Here is a 21,473-nt window from a genome sequence, read left to right as displayed (position 1 = left end):
TACCAACCTCACGAAAGGCACACGGCGGCAAGGATAATTGAAAATGATATAATATGGGTCATAACAATAAATGCTTTATTTCCACTTAGCATAATGCAGTCACGTTTACTTGATTCTAGCTTACGTTAAAATAAATAGTACATCGTAAAACTGTAAACAATTATTAATAATTATCTTCGTCGTATCCGTATCCGAAATCATTTTCGTCTTCTGACCCATGCTGTCCAAGCATTTCTCCAACAGTCATCTCATTCGGGTCAGCCTCATTATCCTCGTCATAATATAAGTTGTAATCGTCATCTTCATCCATGATAGAGAAAAGATTTTTATCGATAAGATCGATTAAAAATTATTCCTAAATACAAATTGTATGTTTACCTTCATCACCATTATCCATTTTCTGTGGTACAGCATCTGCTGGATCCTCTTCTTGCACTGCTGTTTCTTCTTTTTTTACATGTGGAATCTGCGATTTCACTATACGAGGCTTCTTCGCAACAGGCGTGATTGGCTTGTCTTGAGTTCTTGTCGAAGAAACATGAGGTCTATAAACAAAAAAAAACATTTTATATTGTTTATTAATAAGAAATGCGAGATTGAATAGTACTAACATTTTACTGGAAGTTGCTGTATCTTTTGGTTCTATTTTAAGTGGCGATTCTTCAATTTTTTTCTCCTTCGACGTATTCAAATCAACATTCAAGCTTTTTAGTACTTCGTAATTGATTTTCGACGAAATCTTTTTCTCCTGCAACATCTTTTCAATCGCTTCCCCTGTTCAAAATTAATTTACGAAATGAATTACTTGTGTTTTTAATCAGAATTTTAAATGACTTTACGATAGGCTCACCTGCGGTGTTCGCTGGTGCTTGATTTTTATTACGTTTCGTAGTTCTACGCCGCTTCTTCTCAGGTTTACCTTCTTCTTTCTCTTTCTGCCGTTTTTCTTCCTTTTCCTTCTGCTGAATCAAATACTCAGCATTTACTTTAGTCCACATATTATGCTTGTAGTTCGCTTCTTTGTCCGACATGATATAACTGTCCAACTCTTCGTCATCTAAGTCAGCCAAGTCGATCTCCCCGGAAACCTAATCCAGAATACATTAATAAACAGAAAACATAATTGTGTTCTAAAAATTCTACTTACATTCTCAAATGCACATGTGTTATCTTTAGTTTCATTCTCCCGATCTCTCATCGACATTAATCCCATGGAAGCAAAATTTGGGCCTTTAAACAATTATGTATTTTATAATCTGTCACAGTATCGTGATAATATAAAATTGAACAGCTACCTAATCCAGTAATTAATCGATTATTCGAGTTATTCGTATCGCAATCCTGAATTCCGCTGTCAGGATCGTCTACATCGTCTGCGACATAATTCTTAATTACATCTAATTCACTTTCCCTCACAAATTTCTCGGTATCGACCTGTTCTATGGAAACAGCTGGAAATTGGTACTTCCCATTACAAACGATCAATTAAACATAATGCATCACAATCTTACCATCTTTCTTTTTCCTTGTTTTTCCTATTCTATGCTCATCCAACTGCTTATCAATTGCGGCTTGCAATTCATTTATTTGCAAATCTATATTTTCTACCTGAAACATACGTAAAATGAATATTCCCCAAATCGAAGTAAAATAAATTCTTATACCTTCTGCAATCGTTCCTTATCCTTCTTTCTCGCGGCCTTAAAAGCAGGAGGATCTTGCTCTTCTTCTAAATCGACCGTCATAAATTCCTCGAGAGTTAACGCACTCGACGGTGTATCACCGAATTCTATGAGCCTATAAAAGTTTCAAGTTTCACAGTTGACAAATATTAAGTTTATTCCAGAATCAAATCCGATTACCTCTTGCGTAACGTGGATTCGTGTACTTTCACGATTTTTATTATGTCAGCGGGTGATCTGTTGAATTCATGCAGACGGGCTGCCATTAATAATGCTATAATGAGAAAGAAAAGTTGATTGAATTAAAATAAATTCAGTTGGTGTGCTAAATATAATAAAAATTTCATACCGGCGCCGCACAATCCCGATGGCCTGCGCCCGCTATGTATACTATCCCTCTTCATCCTTTGAACCACTCGTAGAGCCGTCATCGAGACTTCATGAGTTTTATCACCGAACTCGAGTTTATTAGCAAACCTCATGATATATAAACACGGATCTGCAACCAGATAACAATGTTCATACCAATTAATCCTTTTAATCCACGGGAGATATCTTCGAAATTCAAAACAGTTGGGGAGGGTTGATCATACTTGTTTTGTCAAAGGATGCATTATTGGATTCATGAAATGTAGATAATTAAACAAATTCTTGAACATGATTCAGACTTGCTTTTCGGAGGAAGAGCGCTTGCCGCGAACCATTCAATTTGCACGCGTTAATACTGCGCAAATCGGGGTGTACGGTTTTGGAGAAACACCCGATACATGGACGCGCGTGCCCTAAGTTGACTATCGACCGACGACGTGCGGGACTATCTAACCAGCGCCCGTCTGACATGGCGCCCATGTAACTGAAATCCAAAATCGTTCCGTGTCGCGAGTTTTAAGAAAAGTACAGTGATCAAATTTAGAAGGGTGAAAATGGCGATGTCGAATCTTTACTCGAAAATATCAACGAAGCCGATGAAGCGGTTCCAGGACAACGTCACAGTCAAGCAAACTCTTCCATGGTTGCTAAACGGTGAGAATAAGTACCCAGAGATATAAATAAACATTAATATGCATATTAAATAATGTTCGTCGAATGGTGAACAGAATATATTGAACAAAGGGGAATAAATGAAAAATGTCGATCGGCTTCTGCCTAACGTTAGGTTCTGCCGACGTTAAGTAATTTATTCATAATGTTTATTTCCGCTTCGGCACATGAAACTATGCGCTGTAGTTTGACAGTTTAACTCTCCGGTTGAAACTGCAAATCCGTTTAATCAATTTGATCATGATTATAAGCATTATTGCACAGAACTGCGAATTTTATAAATCAATGAATGATAAAGAAATTGATGTAATTAAACGAATTCCATGCGAGCACAATATATGCATAATTCTCGAATTCCATGATACGTTTCTAAAAATTGCAGGATTCTCTGATCTTTCCATTTTACAAATACTTTAATTCTGGCAAATATTCGATTTCGAATTGCATTACAAACGAATGAATAAAAATTCCTACGGTTTTTCCGACGTAAGAACAAGTGGATTAATTCTAAATAAACGAAGTTTGAAAGTATACCAGAGACATTTCCAAGATAATCATGTGCACGTAAATTTATTTAATTTAACGTACGCATCACGTGTGTACAAAACTTTCACGAAATAATACGATTAAAACCGGAATAAACCGAGCTTAGTCGCATTCGAAGTCTTACACTATAGAAGTAAGTCTTACAGTATATGCGTTTTGTCGTTGATGCATTACACATATGTGTCGAGGCTCGCATGTGTGTAAGTGTATATTTATTGTGCACTGTGCACTTGTGATACTTTAAAATGAGTGGGGGCCGTTGATGCTGAAGTGATAGCAACTATTTACAATATCAGAATAAAAACAACGTATTTGTTTGGAAGCAATAAAAAAAGCTGTGGAATGATGTATACTAACGGTAAAGATTTGATGAGCTTGGTATAAGTTTACTCGTATTCAAACGTCGCTAAAGGGTGATAACACAATACCACACCTCGCAGCGACGATAAATAAAATATATAATGAATGCACCGAAGCAGGAAGTTTGATTAACTGCAAAAGAATCCATTTTAGAAGTTTCACACTGTCTCTTATAACCTCCACTAATATCGACATATTTATTAACAAAATACATGATTTACAATGAAAATTATGCATTTCTTACGTCGTTTCATAGACTGTTCGACTGTTTTTATAGAATAAGACAAGTGATTTGCCTTATCTGGAACGATATAATCATCGATGTAAATGTAAAGAATGAAGGAGGAATAAAATTTGACTGAAATGGTGATTTTATAAATGTTTTAGCGGAATCGCTTCCTGTCCATCAATCAATTCCTGTATCAGATTCACCACCCACTGTAAGCCCATTATCTTCTTCTATCGTGTTGCAACGTGAAGGAATGATAAATCAGCCACTTAGTGCACCTGCATCGCCTCTATCTTCCTTATCATCTCCCATAACACAACTGAATCTGTCGTCGCCCGAAGACTGTACTCAGGATCCTAATTGGCAAGCAACAAAACCCACGGTTCGCGAACGAAATGCTGCCATGTTCAACAATCACTTAATGGCCGATATTATATTTATTGTTGGCAGTCCAGGTAAATGATCATGAAATAGCTTGATAATTCCAAAATGAAATCTACTGATACATTGAATGTGCATAGGTCACACACAAACGATACCAGCACACAAGTACGTTTTAGCAACTGGTAGTTCTGTATTTTATGCTATGTTTTACGGTGGATTAGCTGAGAATAAAAGAGACATAGAAGTACCAGACGTAGAGCCAGCTGCTTTCCTCGCTCTATTGAGGTAAACGTTTGATCTGTTCGAAAGTTATTCAATTTCACCTGTACTCTACTTATGTCGTTACTCTCTTCCTCAGGTACATGTATTGCGACGAAGTACAATTAGAAGCAGACACTGTCTTAGCAACGCTTTACGTTGCTAAAAAATATATAGTCCCTCATCTAGCAAGGGCCTGTGTTAATTATTTAGAGACAAGTTTAACGGCAAAGAATGCATGTTTACTTTTAAGCCAGTCACGTTTGTTTGAAGAACCAGATCTTATGCAACGTTGCTGGGAAGTTATAGATGCTCAAGTAAGTTTAAACAAAGGAATGTTGAAGTCCCTTACCATATGTGATAATTTGAATGTGACCCTAAAGAGTAAATCGAGCTCCTCGTATTGTTTGAATAACAAATCGAAAGACTGCGAGCAACGGTTTATTCAGAAGGCTACGAGTAGTTACGGGAACATAAGAAACAGGCTCTCGGTAGTGTCGCATTGTTTCAGTTTGTCCGAAAATAATTGCTGCTCGAAATTTAATAACAAACGATTGTCGCTGTTTCGAACGCGAAGCGAACCTTATTTCGTAGATAATAAGTTAGAAATCGAGATCACGCAGAATGTAACTTACGAGGATAATTTCATAGAGGAATTCGAGCAGGACAGAGACGATTATAATGAGTTTTCTAGAATAACATGCAACGTTAGCCCAGTAATCACTTAAACCATATACGATATTTATTCTGTATATTAAAATATTCAAGATATAATTGCTTATTATAGTTTTTTAATCGAATTATTTAGAAGACAGAGTGACGAAAGTTTTATTAATCTCGTACACACCTAAAATAAGATTAAAAACGACTAATAAGCAATTTTATAACGTAAAAATGATACAGTGTAACGCGTACGTTTTTTTCTACCAAGTTATGTACTACATCACACTGATTGGTAATCATAAAAACTTGCATTGTAATAAATTATATTATGGTATCAAATTAAATGGTTCAAAGACTAGTTTCCTCATAATAATTTGTTTCTACTTTCATGATATATCAAAGAGAAAGTAATTAAATTCTTGTTTGCTAATCATTTTGTATCTGAATGGAATGTAACGCAGGCAGAAATGGCATTGAGATCAGACGGTTTCGTGGATATTGATATTCATACACTCGAATCAGTGCTTTCCCGAGAAACATTAAATTGTAAAGAAATACACATATGGGACGCTGCTTTAAGATGGGCTACTGCGGAATGTATCAGGCAAGAACTAGAACCCACGGCAGCAAATCAAAGACAATTATTAGGTGAGTATTCATCAAGAAATTTCAAATGCGTATCGCTAGCGGTTTTTTTTTCATTTTAGGATCTGCTTTGTATTTAATTAGACTTCCTGCTATGAATCTGGAAGAATTCGCCAATAGTGCTGCCCAAACCGGAATCTTAACGCAGCAAGAAACGATCGACGTTTTTTTACATTTCACTGCTAGCAATAAGCCACAACTTTGCTTTCCTATTAAACCTCGGCAAGGTTTAAAAACTCAAGTAAGTACTACAAAACGAGCGCATCCTTTTATTCAGTTTCAATATAGAATACACGCTCCGCTTCGTAACAGTCTGCGTACGGAGAGTTAATGTTTCTACGCTTCCTTTTCAGGTCTGTCACAGGTTTCAATCGTGCGCGTACAGATCAAACCAGTGGCGTTACAGAGGCAGATGCGACTCGATTCAATTCAGCGTTGATAAGAGAATTTTTGTAGTTGGTTTTGGTCTCTATGGAAGCTCGTCCGGTGCTGCAGACTATAATGTTCGAATCGAACTTAAAAGATTGGGATGCGTGTTATCCGAGAACAGCACGAAATTCTTCTCGGACGGTTCTAGCAGTACATTTCACGTATACTTCGAGAACCCGATTCAAATCGAACCAGAATGCTTTTACACGGCTAGTGTTATATTAGACGGCGGCGAATTGAGTTACTTCGGCCAAGAAGGGATGTCAGAGATAACTGTGGGTAATGTAAACTTCCAATTTCAATGCAGTTCGGAAAGTACGAATGGGACCGGTGTACAGGGAGGGCAAATACCTGAACTGATATTCTACGGCCCGCCAGTAGATGACTGACGGAAATTTACCGCCGAGATAATGGTTTAACTGGTGGCTCTCGAAATGTAATAATGTTCCTTGAGATCTTTCAAGGTTTTGTATGATCATCATGTTATGTACTATTTTTTAAGTAGATGAAAAATGTTGCGCAATAGACGCACTCTTGAATGTATCGAATATTTATATCTCTTAAATTTTATATAGAATTTATAGTTTTTTAATCGAATTATTTAGAAGACAGAGTGACGAAAGTTTTATTAATCTCGTACACACCTAAAATAAGATTAAAAACGACTAATAAGCAATTTTATAACGTAAAAATGATACAGTGTAACGCGTACGTTTTTTTCTACCAAGTTATGTACTACATCACACTGATTGGTAATCATAAAAACTTGCATTGTAATAAATTATATTATGGTATCAAATTAAATGGTTCAAAGACTAGTTTCCTCATAATAATTTGTTTCTACTTTCATGATATATCAAAGAGAAAGTAATTAAATTCTTGTTTGCTAATCATTTTGTATCTGAATGGAATGTAACGCAGGCAGAAATGGCATTGAGATCAGACGGTTTCGTGGATATTGATATTCATACACTCGAATCAGTGCTTTCCCGAGAAACATTAAATTGTAAAGAAATACACATATGGGACGCTGCTTTAAGATGGGCTACTGCGGAATGTATCAGGCAAGAACTAGAACCCACGGCAGCAAATCAAAGACAATTATTAGGTGAGTATTCATCAAGAAATTTCAAATGCGTATCGCTAGCGGTTTTTTTTTCATTTTAGGATCTGCTTTGTATTTAATTAGACTTCCTGCTATGAATCTGGAAGAATTCGCCAATAGTGCTGCCCAAACCGGAATCTTAACGCAGCAAGAAACGATCGACGTTTTTTTACATTTCACTGCTAGCAATAAGCCACAACTTTGCTTTCCTATTAAACCTCGGCAAGGTTTAAAAACTCAAGTAAGTACTACAAAACGAGCGCATCCTTTTATTCAGTTTCAATATAGAATACACGCTCCGCTTCGTAACAGTCTGCGTACGGAGAGTTAATGTTTCTACGCTTCCTTTTCAGGTCTGTCACAGGTTTCAATCGTGCGCGTACAGATCAAACCAGTGGCGTTACAGAGGCAGATGCGACTCGATTCAATTCAGCGTTGATAAGAGAATTTTTGTAGTTGGTTTTGGTCTCTATGGAAGCTCGTCCGGTGCTGCAGACTATAATGTTCGAATCGAACTTAAAAGATTGGGATGCGTGTTATCCGAGAACAGCACGAAATTCTTCTCGGACGGTTCTAGCAGTACATTTCACGTATACTTCGAGAACCCGATTCAAATCGAACCAGAATGCTTTTACACGGCTAGTGTTATATTAGACGGCGGCGAATTGAGTTACTTCGGCCAAGAAGGGATGTCAGAGATAACTGTGGGTAATGTAAACTTCCAATTTCAATGCAGTTCGGAAAGTACGAATGGGACCGGTGTACAGGGAGGGCAAATACCTGAACTGATATTCTACGGCCCGCCAGTAGATGACTGACGGAAATTTACCGCCGAGATAATGGTTTAACTGGTGGCTCTCGAAATGTAATAATGTTCCTTGAGATCTTTCAAGGTTTTGTATGATCATCATGTTATGTACTATTTTTTAAGTAGATGAAAAATGTTGCGCAATAGACGCACTCTTGAATGTATCGAATATTTATATCTCTTAAATTTTATATAGAATCGTAATGAATAATTCGTACAAAAAAGTAATATTGAATCTCCTCTCGCTCTCTTGTTTCTTATTCAGTTTTAATCTCATTCGTTCGTTCATTATTTGTTAAATAGGAGAATGTATTTTATTTTGCTTTAATCCAAAGGCTTGTGATAAATCATTTTCGTAAATCGAAGTTGACGCAACAAACCAATGCTTGTTTTTTATATACTAATATTTGAATAAAACTTCAAGATATTACTTTTAAACAAAGAGTGTGCCTATTACCGTTCTTAGTACATTCGAAACGTTATCGTTCTGTTTACTTTGAAAAACTTTCACGAAACTTTCTTACATGATATTAATCATTGAAACATTAGTTGTAAATATATTTCAATCTAGATATATAAAAATACTTGTTAAACGACGAAAAAGACAGAAATGTAAAGATGATCCTTAAATTAATAGGAAACAATTGAGAAAGTTAATAAGCGACATTTGAAAGGATTTACCACCTTCCAAATTACTGTTAAGAACGAACGAAGGCCGATTGATTTTGGAAATATTCAGACCATGCTCAGGTCATCTTCAGTTCGTGTCAGGTGAACCATCTGCTATAAATCACAATTTTTGTTCACTAATGTATGTAATATTGATTTAATATTGGATTCACATGTTGCATATGTTAGAACATGAAAAGAATCATAAGCAATCTTAGAATGGTATTACGATTGAAACTGCCTGTGCAAATCATTTTTTTTTTTTTTAGATACGACTTAATTTTCTTTCTTGTATTAAAATGAAAAGAGAATCATTTTACTCCTTTTACAACTATTATGTGCAACCATAAACTAAATAACTAAATTATTAGATGAAACATTTAAATATAGACTCTTAAGGCAATCATACTTATACTTCATATAAACATGCTATGCCACTTCAATCATGTTTATATAATTTTATAGTTTATTATAACTCATGTAAAAAAAGTAGAGGCAACGATGATGTTCTAGTGTAGCTCGGAGAAAAATTATACATATAACAGTTAGGTGTAGCTACTCCTTCTCTTTTCTTTGATAATAAATATATTATATCCACTAATGCCATAGGATCTGGCGCCAAAGTTTACATTACAAGATAGTCACTACCACTTAAAAAAAAGTACAATGGATTGTAATACCAGTAATAATAAAATGTACAAAATAATGCCTTCCTACTACTAGTACGTTGGGCTGGTGCCAACAGAAAAAAGAACAACAAATGAGTGTGAGCATCTTTACAATTAATTTAAAATTGGCATGTAAAAAGTTGAATGTTAATCGTATATTCTTTATCAAAAAATATTGATGTATTATGTACGACCTTGAATTTCAATTCATATTGTTTTATTACTAACAAATAAGAGATTTAGAACCTAATATCATTCAACGACAGTTACTTTAATATCGTAAGCGTATAAATACGAAAACTGAATCTCCGTATAAGCAATAAAATCAGATGTATCTCTGTACAACTTTCTTAATTGTTAGTAATATATGAGAATATTTTAGTAAAAACTGGAGGTACAAATGTTACGTTCAATATTAAAAAGTATTTGAAATACAAGCGAACTATGCTACTATTAGAATCGTTCATAATACGTATTNGAATAAAACGAAGTAAAACAGGTAAATACGATTATTATCAACCGAACATATTAATTCGTAAGAAGAAATTAGATCCACGTGAATCAGCTAATTTATTTTATGTCATGCGAATGTAAAACGTGCAAGGCGCTTACCTACTGAAGGAATGTTGATGCAAAGAGCTTGTGTGAACCTCAGATACGTGCGTCCCAACTCGTGAACACAAATTTGTAGAACATCACTGATGTCGATGAGCATATCTATATAATTAGTTAAGTAAATAATAATTAAATAAAATTTGAAGAGATCTCGCGTATAAAAAAAATGTCAAGTTCGTGAGTATGTAAAGGATACGTGCAGTGCCTTCCGTACGACACGTGATATAAACGCAGGCCGCATGATTATGCGCCTGCTTCCTCCCGCGAGTTAATTGACGATTCAATGCCATTTTATAAAAATTCATCGATGTGTCGATGCAATGTTGATTCAACCTTATAAACAGATAAGATACATGTTAAAAACTTGCGAGGCATAGTATAGGAATGCAACGAATTACTTACTGCAACTGGACACACAATTGAGTTATTCCCTTCCTCGCATTTTGCAATGTTATTCCCCTTGATTCTTTTCCATTAACATGATAAGCTGCGAACAGATATTAAAGTAGGAGTACCTATACAACAGTGTACTTTCTTATGCTGTTCATGCATACTTGCTCCAAATCCTGTAGCACCTCCTGTACTGTCATTAGCAACAAACTGACCAAGCACCATCATATTCCCAGATGGTGATTCTTTGAAAGCTGTTTCGCTAACAATAAGTTGATCCTCCAATACAACACCACATTCTGTACAGACAGCATCTCCTCTAGCTGGGTCTGTCTCAATATCAGTGGACCCACAATTCCGGCACTTGTTTCCAGACATCTGTATTGTTATTAGAACAATGTTTCTTTGAGTTATTCAATGTTGATAAAGCTATTACTTTGTAAAATTATCAATTACCTTGATTAGAACCTTTGACAGCCGGTTGCTATTCAATTACTGCTGTTATAGCATATCCAGTATGACAATGTAAATAATTGTATTAAACAATAATGACACAGTGATACACCTGAATCTCGTTATACGTTGTTTTACGTAAAAATACGTAGAATCAATGTCAATATAAGTTTAATCTTTATCTGACAGAGAGGGCTTGATAGGATAGGAGTAGGAGCGTTAAAAATACTGCAAACGTGACAGAAAGCAGGGTTAGATACACAAACTACACGTATTCCTACGCTTATGTGATATGTGAGTCGCATATACACACACACGTGCACATGCAATGTACAAAACACGAAATTGCAGCGGTATTGCATAAAATTTAAATGACAGGTGTTACAGATCCTTCCGTTAGATATATCATGTAAATGTACCCTTCGGAATAGCAATTTTCATGTAAAAATCTTCATAACAAAACGGTATTACGCGTCTGTACGATTTATAAATGAATCCATCCCTTTCCACCGTTTACTCGAAGCAGTGATGCTGTTCAAAGTGTTTGAAATTATCTTCATGAATCTTATTCTGGTTGATTGAATTGCAACTGAAATTGAGTATTCGCAAAACTTTTATTGACATTGTTAATTTCATCGAGATTTCAAGCAACTGTATAACGTGAGACACCGCGTGAGCCCATCGAAACGATTGTCCTTGTTCTTTGTGTACATACGAACATTCGTGCCATTCGTATATCTTTCATAAACTGTAACAGAAATAAATCGTGAAGTAGCAATCGTATCGAGCAATCGTAGCAATTATAGTTGTAGATAAATTGAATATCCGTTTCTGATTAAGGATAAAATAAAAAAACTGAAGATGCCTTGTGAAATGATAACTTTGCAGCTTGGCCAATGCGGTAATCAAAGTACGTAATTTATGTTTCAATGAAAGAAGTTATTCTGTCACTTCTATAACCAATTTGTAGACAGTGAAAATTAATTTAAAGTTCAGTTATAATCTATTGAAATCTATTGTTTTTAGTTGGATTCGAGTTCTGGAAGAAGTTGTGCGCTGAGCATGGTATCAGTCCAGAAGGTATTTTAGAAGATTATGCGACAGAAGGAACAGACAGAAAAGATGTATTTTTTTATCAGTCCGATGATGAACATTATATACCAAGAGCAGTATTATTAGACCTAGAACCGAGAGTAATTCATACTATTATGAACTCTCCATATTCAAAGGTAATTACATTGCAGTAAATGTTATAAGTCATTGCTTTATATGTAACCATTGCTTTTTACAAGTTATACAATCCAGAGAATATTTACTTATCGAAACACGGAGGTGGTGCTGGAAATAATTGGGCATCCGGCTATCATCAAGGAGAGAAACTTCAAGAAGAAATTTTTGATATTTTAGACAGAGAGGCAGATGGAAGCGATAGTTTAGAGGTACATACTTCTTAATTTTACTTGAGGGCATTTGTAATTAATTATTGCATGATTTCTATTCTGCAGGGATTTGTGTTGTGCCATTCTATAGCTGGTGGTACAGGTTCAGGTATGGGTTCATTTATGCTCGAGTCTTTGGCAGACAGGTTCCCCAAGAAGTTGCTTGAGACATACAGTGTTTTTCCAAATCAGGATGAAATAAGGTACGTGTCATGGTAATGAGTTAAAACGATTATCAATGGCAATTTTAAAAAATCAATTTTTCAGCGATGTAGTGGTACAGCCATATAACTCGTTGTTAACTTTGAAAAGATTGACGCAATGCGCTGATTGTGTTGTTGTACTGGATAATACAGCACTTAACAGAATAGCGTCGGACAGACTTCACATTCAGAATCCTAGTTTCACTCAGATTAATAAACTTGTATCTACAATAATGTCTGTCAGTACGACTACTCTTCGGTAAATATTTATTTTATAATTAAGAGAGTAAGGATTTAATTGATTGATATAACTTTTATTAATTTATTAGGTATCCTTCTTATATGAATAACGACTTAGTAGGTTTGATCGCACCATTGATTCCAACACCGCGGTTACATTTCCTTATGACTGGTTACACTCCCCTCACTACAGATCAAGAAGCGAGTATTTCATTTTAAACACGTGGAATACACGTAGATAATAATTAAAATCGTTAATATAATTAAATAGGTTCTTGTTATTAATACAGGGAACTTCTGTAAGGAAAACTTCTGTGTTAGATGTGATGAGGCGTTTACTGCAACCGAAGAATATGATGGTCTCTACGGCATTAGACAGGAATGCATCTCATTGCTACATATCCATTTTAAACATCATTCAAGTAACTTATAAGATAACATGGAGCTTCGGAAAGGTTTAAAACAAAATCATAATGTCGTGAATAACGTTTCAGGGTGAGGTAGACCCTACACAAGTTCATAAGTCCTTGCAAAGGATTAGGGAAAGAAAACTCGCACAATTTATACCTTGGGGGCCTGCCAGCATACAAGTAGCCCTTTCGAGGAAATCGCCTTACATTCAAAGTACACATCGGGTGTCTGGCTTGATGTTAGCCAATCACACTAACATATCATCGGTATGTCGTAAAAAGATTTATTCTATTTATATACAAAAATGTCACTAAATTTATACATTCGTACATACGTTACAGTTATTTGATCGTGCCTTACAACAATTTGATAAATTACGGAAACGCGAAGCGTTCTTGGAGCAATTTCGTAAAGAGAAAATGTTCGAGGAGAACTTAGACGAGTTGGATGGCTCCAGGCAGGTCGTCGAATATTTGGTACAAGAATACCAAGCCGCCACGCGAGTCGATTACCTGTCTTGGAATCCGAACAAAGTAGAGACATAAAATACTCGACGGTAGCGATAAGACTATTATATACAAGAGCTCGAGACGTTCAATGAAACTATTGTGGAAATTCTATTCTACCGCGATATTGTGAACAAATATTTTATGATGTTCTTTAAATCTCTTCAGCCTTTTGAACTTAGATCTATTTTAAACTTTCTCGCATAAAAAGGTGGCAATGTAGCGATCGTAATGAATCCTGTATGACCAGGTAAAGAACGGGCATGGGTCACCGTGAGCAGCTTCATTTGCTCTTGTTTCTTGGTTTCAGTTTGTTGTGCCATATCCTTCGCCACATGCTGGAAACGATTTATATTAGTATTCCCAAGCTTTAATGTTATTTTAGAAAATTTTAAGTGCCATTTTCTAATTTTTTTACAATGATTAACTGTTATACGCACCTCATGTTTTAGGCATGCCAAATCCAATATAGGAAGATTTCTGTACTGTACGTTTACTTCTCTTTGCAAACATTCATATGTATTCAACTCAATAAATCCTTTTGATATCAATTTCGCACAAGTACGTTGAACTTGTTCGATGCAAGGAGAAAAGGAGCAAAGTTTCCCACCTGAAATAATCTTTTTAAGAAATATCGTACAAGATACAAAACTCGGAGGATGTAAATTAAAGTTGTACCTGATTTCTTGAAAGTAGATAACGCATGATCTATTGCTAACCATGGATGTGGAAGATCTAAAAAGATTGCGTCTACTTTGTTCTCTAATTCTTCTCCAAAACCTTCGATGCAAACGTCTCTATGATTCAAAGTAACAAAATCACTGAGTCCGTGTCTTTTGAATTCTGCTCTCGCAACGCTCACGCGTTGCTCGTGAAAATCAAATGTGTACAGATGACCATGAGGACGAACCGCACGGATAAATGCATGAGACAGGGATCCACTTCCAGTCCCTGAATCAATAAAATGCTAAAATGAAGACTATGTAATACAACAGGAACATGTAATCCGTTCTGTAAGTCTGAACCTGTTTCAATTATTATGCTGCTTGGTGATATATCCATCAAGTATATAATCAAACTAATGTCAGGACTGTAAATAATCTGTGTCCTATGAGGCACGGTCAATGTCCAGAGTTCTGGTGTTGGTTGCAACACGTATCCCCAACCACGAGACAATTGTATTTTAGTGCCATACTTTTCTCCCACCAGAGAAAATACTTTTAATGCTCCATATATTGTTTGGAAAATATTATCAACCATTTGACCCTTTTTATTAAGGATCTTTTGTTTTATTTCTATCGAATGCATATTGCTAGGACCTAAATATAAAACTACCACGTCTCCTTCCTCGATAACCTCTTTCACTTTGTTGAAGCTCATTTTATTGGAAACGATGTTTCATGAATAACATGCATTCGGTTCTCTTTATATTAAAATTATTTTAGAGTCCAGATTACAGAATTAACACCTGTTTCTGTTACATTCAAAAATACGTTCCTACGGTTATGTTCTATTTTGTATATCATCCATCTTACAGCCCACGTGGTCGGAGTCGCCGGAGATCTTTGGGGAAGGGATAGACCCGAGTTGCTTGAAAAGTGGCGCCACCTTGCCATCGCCATTTCAATACAAGGTGGCGACAGTGTGTCAAGATCAGGTCTATTTGCAATTTTTTTACGTAACGTACAATTACAAAAATAGCGGACACAAGATATTCGCGAAGGTATTCATTTTTTGTATTCTACAGTTCTATTTTATTTTCGTTTGAAACGAACACATTCTAAATGAGTAGTTTTACATAAGAGTACCAACATAGATCAGTACATATATGTATACATATCAGACTACGAGGCGTGCCGGGTGCCGGTCGAAGGCACAAAAGTCGGTCAGGGTTGAATACCTGCATCCCGGCACGTACGCATAGCGTCGAACCGAAAAATGCCCGAAACACTTTTTCCATTGCTTCCCGGCAATCTTGTTTTGCATTTCTCGCTAAGAATCAGCTTCGGTTACGTGATTGCATGCATAATAATCCACGTACAGCTCGTAGAACGCTTAAGGAGAGGTTGACAATTAGGCGCGTACACAGATTTATCCGTGTATTCAATCAGTAAACTTTTACAATATAAATTGAATAGCGTAGATAGATATTTGCGCCGGTAAACACATGACACGTATCGAACATTTCGTATACGTACAAGCCACAAGTGGCAGTTTCGTTTTTATCATTGTTATTTGTTCAATCTTTGATTGAAAAAGGATTTGTTACGAAAGTGAAAGTGAATTGAAACACTGAGAAATGATCTCAAACGGAAGCTAAGTGATCACAAGAATTAATACAAGTACAGAAGAATCATTATGAATCATCATATGCTGTAACGGTAGGAATCAGCTAATAGATTTCTCTTTTTACTACTAAAATAGTTAAATGTGTAAAAGACGCATAAACAGTGATCGATAAAGCGTACGTGATTAGTGGCATGCTGGTTGGCATCTATACACATGCAAGCTACATATCACCGCGCGAGGTCGTCAAGTTTAACTCATGTCAATCGCGGAGGGGTCGTGAAACTTCTGGATAGCAGAATAAAGGTCGACGAAGCGAGAAGAATTATTTCATAATTTTACAGTTTCGGTAGTTCTTGTGCCGAATGTCCTGACACCGATGAAGTCTTCCATGTGTCTAATCCCTTATGAAGATGCCGCAAAAATATGATCACTGTTATCATCTTTATCTCCTTAAAGAGTTGATATCCTCGCTGTACGTAGCGTACACAAGCAGATTACGTAGGCAGACATTCTATAGTATCGTAGACATGTGCATGTATTATGTAGATAAAGACAAACGCATGTGCATCGAGCGAGAACTATACATATACATGTAGTTAATCGCGCGTTACGCGCAGTTATTCTCAGGAGGCTAGACTGGGTAGATGCTATAGCTACATAACGCGCAGATTATAGAAGAACGAGGGGCGAAGAAGAGCGAGGAGGACCGTGCGCAACCAAGGAAATATTGCGAATGGTCAGAGCCTTGCTGATTCTATTGGCAACCGTCACTAAAACGGTTTCGACGATAATTAAATCGTTATGCCAATTAGCCGAATGCATGCTGTAGCTGTATACACGCGGTGCATAAACTTGTTCCATTCGACAGAGGGAGATAAAGCAGTCGTAATTAATTTTAAGCATATTCAAAATCCGTCGCGATTTTCATATCTCTACTTGGTTTCATATCTCTATTTTGGTTTTTTAATATCGGCATAGGCAAAAATACACGAACGCTGTCTACATATGGATGCGACTGTCTTGGAATCAGGCGAAGATCGTATAGGTCGCTGCTGATGCAGAAGACTCGCGAGTTGCATGGCACGATCGTAGGAATAACATATGTAGGAGAAAGGAAGGATGATAGCTGCGAACCAGTGCACGACGCTGCGGAGGAGCCGGGATAGCATAAATCCTTGCGGCGCGTATTCCCGGCACGGAGATGATTTTCCCAGGACATAGTACACGGTACGTGCGATAAAAAAATGATCAACGATCATTGAGCGTCTATAAATTACTGCGCGTTTAAGTAACATGCATATCGATCGCACGGTATGTGCAAAGGCACATGTATCTGTCTTTGCAAGTGATGCAATAGAATTGCCTCGTCTCGTATCGGAGAAGTAAAAAAAGAAAGGAAAAGAAAATACGTGATAAATTTCTTCATGCTCGTCATCTGGGCTTGGCTGAGGTAAGATTATGGAAATGCATCGGCCAAGTCTCAAGGTTGTTCCCATCCTTAACTCGAGACTATGCGAATTTCGGTGTATTTGGGTAATTTCGGACTAACGATACCGCGTGTTATTTATCTACGTACATATGTACGTACATTAAGCGATTGATTCGTTAATTACGCGACTAAAGATCGTGGGTCTTTTAGAGAAGATACAATTTTCTTACGTCAGCTATGACTTTTTGACCATTCGTACGTATCTCGCTTCGCGCGTGCAGCTTGTTTATCGGAAATATAGAAACCGAGCAAACAGAAACGTAGAATTTCGAGTACGATATCTTCAGAGCAGGAACAGTGGCCTGATGGATCGGCACGTTCGTTTTTCGTAAACATCAATACACGCCTATGTTCATAAACGTATATCTCCAGCTACAGCGCATAAAGTATCCTACCGGGTACATAATATGTATTATCTAATGCGTAGATAAGAAAGTGTTTACCTGGGCATAAAGAGTTCTAGTCCGCTCTCGACGCGTTAAAATCGCCCTTTGCTGCGCTTGGAAGTAAAGATTGTTGTTTAACGAACTTGTTGATCAGTATATATTGTAGTTTTTTACACTTGCCATGCCGTGTTCTCGAACATGTTTCGAGCTAACATGCTGTTTCGATTTAGATCGTTTTGTTTAGTTGACATATTTTACCGCGTGCAACGCACACAAGCACAGGTCACGCGAATGCTATGCGAGACCTTCTACTTCTATCGTTTGCGCAGTTCGTTTGTTTATTCGCGATAGCAGTCGGAAAGGCGACGAAACCGCGTCTCGAAATAAATAACTATGCAAATGCGCGTTCCCTCGTAAATGAACAACGACTTGGCTGTTGCGCCGAGACTGCTGGCTTCCGTAGACTTAGATGGGTATACTAGATTTGTGTAATCCGAGTTGTCTGGAGGTTTTAATTGAAGAAAGATGAAAAATGTATTTTCGTCGCCGGTTTAACCGGTTCCTAATCGCGTAGCACGGGTATCGATAGCTGATCTTCTTATAATTAGAAAATCTTATCGCTCTCACTCGAACATAAGTATTTACTATTTTCTATTGGAATGTTTTTCACGCGTAGGGTGAACGAGATGAGTGGGCCAATGTTACATACAAAAGCACTAAGTCGAGAAGGGAAAGCGATTGCATAATAAATGCTGTAGTAAGAATAGGCGCCCTTCCAAAAATCAGTTGATGGCCAGATGCCGGTCAGTATCCTCACTTTTATAATGTATTTACTTGCTCGTTGAGTCCTTTGATAAACAATGACGTGGTCATCGTCTGAGGCCACGTGCGGTTTGCAGGCTCATCGTAAAACTCTAGGGTTTAGGTTTAGGCTTAAACCTCGGGCCATAAATCTTTAAAAGACACCGGGAAAAGGTGCTGTGTACTCTATTACCGGTAATAGAAGCGCCGTTAACGGGCAATAACGAAGGTGCGATTATCCTGAATTTATGCTTTCACTATCGCATGACAAATTTTGGATATACTGAAAAGGAGATCCACGTGCATTTATTTACGTCGAATTCTTTGTGATGTACACGATATCAATCTAGCTTATCAACGCTGTACGCTGTATCAGCAAAGTTTGCAAAATTGAACAGGCAAAACTATCGCGATTGATAAAGATCTATTTTGATAAAAAATTAGTCTTGTGACTCTTCGTTATCGATGGTATTCTTTTTGCGTAATCTAGAGTCTCTTAAAAAGTAGCAAAACGTAAACACGAGTGTTATGCGGAAGACCTTGGATAAGGAGAAACTTTTGCGTGTCCCATTATTTAGCCTTGAACCGTGAATACACGTGTTGCGTGAATTCATACCCGAACGACGCTCTCTTCATCGTTCTCCCGTTTTATCACCCCATACCTACCGGCAGATGTACGTGTAATACGTATACCAACTTCGACAATTGATCTAACAAGCAAACAATGTCTTCTAAAAAATATTGCGTCTCGTCTTAGATTTGCTCCTAATCTATCAGATATATCTATCGATATTGTGCTCTCTAGAGTTTCAAGCGCGTTAAAAATACCCTTTATCCAATGGTCGTCCGATAACTTCAAAAGAATATAATAAAAGTATTCGAGAAACGTGCAATGTCGGCAAACCGGCTCGAGCCGACGAATTACATAACGCGCCCGCGCCCGCGTCTCGTGCCACATCTTCTTTAATTATCACGAATTCAGCTGACTCCGTCGTTGTCGTCCTTTCTTTCTGTTTTGACGACGTTCGTCCATCGTTTGAAGCACGTAAAAGAAAAGAATCGTCCGTCCTATTCATTCTTTTGGATCAAAGATCGAATAGTTACACAGTTATTACGAATATGCAATTTTACGATTCTGCAGAACGAGTAGAGATCGAGTGAGTCGACAATCGGATGAGTCACTGTAGGTTTCACGATACGCATTTACCTGGCATGTACACTCACCAAAAAACGATAATAGCTCGTTAAAATTAATGAATTCTACGCTTTTGTCTGCCTCGCATATGTGCAAAGCCTGACGTAATTGACCGTACGTTTTCACGAGTCGTCTCGCTATTTCGTTTCCGAAATCGGACTTCCTATCGTTGCAAGCGAGCAACATTTTTATCGTCGCGTACATACGAAACTTGGCACGAATATAACAAATATTAATCGCATCGGTTACAACAGACTCTTTTGAATTTTGTCACAGGTCTCGGAAAGGGAAAACCTTGTAAATAAAAACTTGTAAATGAAGCTTCTCCTGGTATCGAGCCGCAGCCAACCGGCTGTTTTACAACTAGGATTGGGATGTGACACAACCTTTGTATACATTTCATCGATACATGCAGAACGTGTGGGCGTTTAAAAAGGTGTGGGAAAGGCTGTCAGTTTATTTTACGTATGTATACATAGTGTATATTATCTTGTGCCGCGCCGTATCGGCTTAGCACCTGCGTGCGACTCCTTCCCCATTTCTTTTTTATTTCCATCTCGTAAACAGGTGCTTCCAATTTTTAGTATTTTACGGTGATGAAACACGCCGGTGTAGCTTACAATCAGAGGGAGTCCGAATTAGAGTGCGTAGAAAGTAGAATAGCGTCTTATATTTGCCTTTAACATAACGTAGGCATTATGCACACGCGTGTATCTACGAGAGTTGAATGGTGTTGGTCCGGACACGATCCAAAGATTCGTGCCACGTGCAGAAACCGGTTTATTATTTCGTTTTCGGTTATTTTCTACGACCTAACGCTGCTCTTTAAATTTTCGACTCAGAGGAGAAATCTATTAATTTCGTATAAAAACAATTAACGTCGATTCGTGCATCGGTGAGTCTGGTATTTCAATGGTTTAATGATAGATCATCGAGTCATTTCTATCGTTCTATTAATAAACGAATGCATTTCGTGATACGAATTGTCGCTTGAATGACGCGAATGATGTAACGTCGATTATTATGAAATCTATGCGTAAGTTGGAACTTTTCTGATGCATTAAGATTCACCAAGACACAGCAACTATGCACATACGTAAAATTAAGATGTACATAGATAGATGACAGAGGGAATACATTATATTTAAACAGTGCAAGTGCTTTTGTCCGGTTAATCATATTCTTATGAATTAATTCCACGCTTAAGGATGTATTGGCTATACAGTCAATCCCAAAGGTTTATGCACTTTAGAAACGCATTTTGTAAAAAGAAATCAGACGTCGGAAGAACATTGCTAATAATAAACAAGAAAAAAAAATTTTCGATTTTTCCGAGATTTCTTCAAGGGGTACCCCTTCAATTTCTCCCAAATTTTCGTTTTTGGTCAATAACTCCCAAACCGTTGGACATACGGAAAAATTGCATCAGATCGTTTTTGTAGAGGATGACAAGATCTACAATTTCCATGTAAAAATTTTTCGCTAGTGTCAGTAGTTAACGAGTAATTTGCAAAAAACTGTTTTTTAGTTTTTCGTCAATAACTCGTTAAATATTAATGCTAGCAAAGA

The 21,473-nt window shown here is 37.0% G+C and overlaps 5 protein-coding genes and 1 long non-coding RNA gene across 11 annotated transcripts; 4 read left to right on the top strand and 2 right to left on the bottom strand.

Annotated features, from left to right (window-relative positions):
• Window positions 1–54: 54 nt before the first annotated feature.
• Window positions 55–11,040, bottom strand: Brf (Brf RNA polymerase III subunit). 3 transcript variants are annotated; one of them, XM_018031334.2, is made up of 15 exons: window positions 10,949–11,040; window positions 10,657–10,870; window positions 10,505–10,589; window positions 10,299–10,435; window positions 10,100–10,204; window positions 2,032–2,181; window positions 1,863–1,956; window positions 1,665–1,797; window positions 1,512–1,608; window positions 1,296–1,439; window positions 1,148–1,230; window positions 851–1,088; window positions 612–774; window positions 379–545; window positions 55–300 (listed from the first exon to the last, which is right to left on the bottom strand). In XM_018031334.2, exons 2-15 carry the CDS (start codon window positions 10,868–10,870, stop codon window positions 164–166), a joined length of 1,947 nt encoding a protein of 648 aa, XP_017886823.1. In that variant the 5' UTR covers window positions 10,949–11,040; the 3' UTR covers window positions 55–163. The 3 variants fall into 3 exon arrangements, with proteins under 3 accessions (XP_017886823.1, XP_026672674.1, XP_017886822.1); XM_018031333.2 differs by having other exon boundaries at window positions 164–300; window positions 1,296–1,451; XM_026816873.1 differs by lacking the exon at window positions 10,949–11,040 and having other exon boundaries at window positions 1,296–1,451.
• On the top strand, window positions 2,446–6,785 carry lute (BTB/POZ domain containing protein 3 lute). Of its 2 annotated transcripts, none has more exons than XM_018031335.2 (7): window positions 2,446–2,705; window positions 4,017–4,313; window positions 4,380–4,527; window positions 4,601–4,817; window positions 5,625–5,811; window positions 5,871–6,049; window positions 6,162–6,785. In XM_018031335.2, exons 1-7 carry the CDS (start codon window positions 2,606–2,608, stop codon window positions 6,624–6,626), a joined length of 1,593 nt encoding a protein of 530 aa, XP_017886824.1. In that variant the 5' UTR covers window positions 2,446–2,605; the 3' UTR covers window positions 6,627–6,785. The 2 variants fall into 2 exon arrangements, with proteins under 2 accessions (XP_017886824.1, XP_026672676.1); XM_026816875.1 differs by lacking the exon at window positions 2,446–2,705 and adding an exon at window positions 3,414–3,627.
• LOC108629015 (BTB/POZ domain-containing protein 3-like) lies at window positions 6,850–8,319 on the top strand. 2 transcript variants are annotated; one of them, XM_018031342.2, is made up of 3 exons: window positions 6,850–7,345; window positions 7,405–7,583; window positions 7,696–8,319. In XM_018031342.2, the coding sequence occupies exons 1-3, from the start codon at window positions 7,165–7,167 to the stop codon at window positions 8,158–8,160; spliced, it is 825 nt and encodes a 274-aa protein (XP_017886831.1). In that variant the 5' UTR covers window positions 6,850–7,164; the 3' UTR covers window positions 8,161–8,319. The 2 variants fall into 2 exon arrangements, with proteins under 2 accessions (XP_017886831.1, XP_017886832.2); XM_018031343.2 differs by having other exon boundaries at window positions 7,260–7,345; window positions 7,427–7,583.
• A 180-nt stretch (window positions 11,041–11,220) lies between the features above and the next one.
• LOC108629013 (tubulin gamma-1 chain) lies at window positions 11,221–14,030 on the top strand. The gene is made up of 9 exons (XM_018031336.2): window positions 11,221–11,855; window positions 11,972–12,174; window positions 12,238–12,384; window positions 12,451–12,587; window positions 12,652–12,846; window positions 12,917–13,028; window positions 13,118–13,249; window positions 13,322–13,504; window positions 13,580–14,030. The coding sequence occupies exons 1-9, from the start codon at window positions 11,807–11,809 to the stop codon at window positions 13,781–13,783; spliced, it is 1,362 nt and encodes a 453-aa protein (XP_017886825.1). The 5' UTR covers window positions 11,221–11,806; the 3' UTR covers window positions 13,784–14,030.
• Trmt61 (tRNA methyltransferase 61) lies at window positions 13,898–15,403 on the bottom strand. The gene is made up of 4 exons (XM_018031341.2): window positions 14,770–15,403; window positions 14,423–14,695; window positions 14,185–14,354; window positions 13,898–14,082 (listed from the first exon to the last, which is right to left on the bottom strand). Exons 1-4 carry the CDS (start codon window positions 15,122–15,124, stop codon window positions 13,909–13,911), a joined length of 972 nt encoding a protein of 323 aa, XP_017886830.1. The 5' UTR covers window positions 15,125–15,403; the 3' UTR covers window positions 13,898–13,908.
• Window positions 15,404–16,042: 639 nt separating this feature from the next.
• Window positions 16,043–21,172, top strand: LOC108629025 (uncharacterized). Of its 2 annotated transcripts, XR_003389667.1 has the most exons (6): window positions 16,043–16,125; window positions 16,375–16,918; window positions 17,012–17,260; window positions 18,585–18,711; window positions 20,181–20,369; window positions 20,489–21,172. It is a non-coding gene; the product is annotated as an uncharacterized LOC108629025 (long non-coding RNA). The 2 variants fall into 2 exon arrangements; XR_001916824.2 differs by having other exon boundaries at window positions 20,181–21,172.
• The last annotated feature ends 301 nt before the right edge of the window (window positions 21,173–21,473 follow it).

Source organism: Ceratina calcarata, unplaced genomic scaffold (assembly GCF_001652005.2).
Source record: "Ceratina calcarata isolate Rehan_Ccalc_2016 unplaced genomic scaffold, ASM165200v1 scaffold551.2, whole genome shotgun sequence".
Taxonomy (NCBI): domain Eukaryota; kingdom Metazoa; phylum Arthropoda; class Insecta; order Hymenoptera; family Apidae; genus Ceratina; species Ceratina calcarata.
The sequence above is the reverse complement of the archived record's forward strand: the minus strand, read 5'-3'. Positions and strand labels throughout refer to the sequence as shown.

Excerpts from the sequence above, each read along its gene's own strand:
- lute (XM_018031335.2), top strand. The coding sequence starts at position 2,606 with ATGGCGATGTCGAATCTTTACTCGAAAATATCAACGAAGCCGATGAAG. Across the intron at positions 2,706-4,016 it reads TCTTCCATGGTTGCTAAACG|CGGAATCGCTTCCTGTCCAT; the intron begins GTGAGAATAAGT and ends TAAATGTTTTAG. Across the intron at positions 4,818-5,624 it reads GGGAAGTTATAGATGCTCAA|GCAGAAATGGCATTGAGATC; the intron begins GTAAGTTTAAAC and ends AATGTAACGCAG.
- LOC108629015 (XM_018031342.2), top strand. The coding sequence starts at position 7,165 with ATGGCATTGAGATCAGACGGTTTCGTGGATATTGATATTCATACACTC. Across the intron at positions 7,346-7,404 it reads AAATCAAAGACAATTATTAG|GATCTGCTTTGTATTTAATT; the intron begins GTGAGTATTCAT and ends TTTTCATTTTAG. Across the intron at positions 7,584-7,695 it reads GGCAAGGTTTAAAAACTCAA|GTCTGTCACAGGTTTCAATC; the intron begins GTAAGTACTACA and ends CTTCCTTTTCAG.
- Brf (XM_018031333.2), bottom strand. The coding sequence starts at position 10,870 with ATGTCTGGAAACAAGTGCCGGAATTGTGGGTCCACTGATATTGAGACA. Across the intron at positions 1,798-1,862 it reads GAATCCACGTTACGCAAGAG|GCTCATAGAATTCGGTGATA; the intron begins GTAATCGGATTT and ends AAACTTTTATAG. Across the intron at positions 775-850 it reads AGCACCAGCGAACACCGCAG|GGGAAGCGATTGAAAAGATG; the intron begins GTGAGCCTATCG and ends AATTTTGAACAG.
- Trmt61 (XM_018031341.2), bottom strand. The coding sequence starts at position 15,124 with ATGAGCTTCAACAAAGTGAAAGAGGTTATCGAGGAAGGAGACGTGGTA. Across the intron at positions 14,696-14,769 it reads CAGCATAATAATTGAAACAG|GGACTGGAAGTGGATCCCTG; the intron begins GTTCAGACTTAC and ends TTATTGATTCAG. Across the intron at positions 14,355-14,422 it reads ATCTACTTTCAAGAAATCAG|GTGGGAAACTTTGCTCCTTT; the intron begins GTACAACTTTAA and ends AGATTATTTCAG.
- LOC108629013 (XM_018031336.2), top strand. The coding sequence starts at position 11,807 with ATGCCTTGTGAAATGATAACTTTGCAGCTTGGCCAATGCGGTAATCAA. Across the intron at positions 12,175-12,237 it reads TGAACTCTCCATATTCAAAG|TTATACAATCCAGAGAATAT; the intron begins GTAATTACATTG and ends GCTTTTTACAAG. Across the intron at positions 13,250-13,321 it reads CCATTTTAAACATCATTCAA|GGTGAGGTAGACCCTACACA; the intron begins GTAACTTATAAG and ends ATAACGTTTCAG.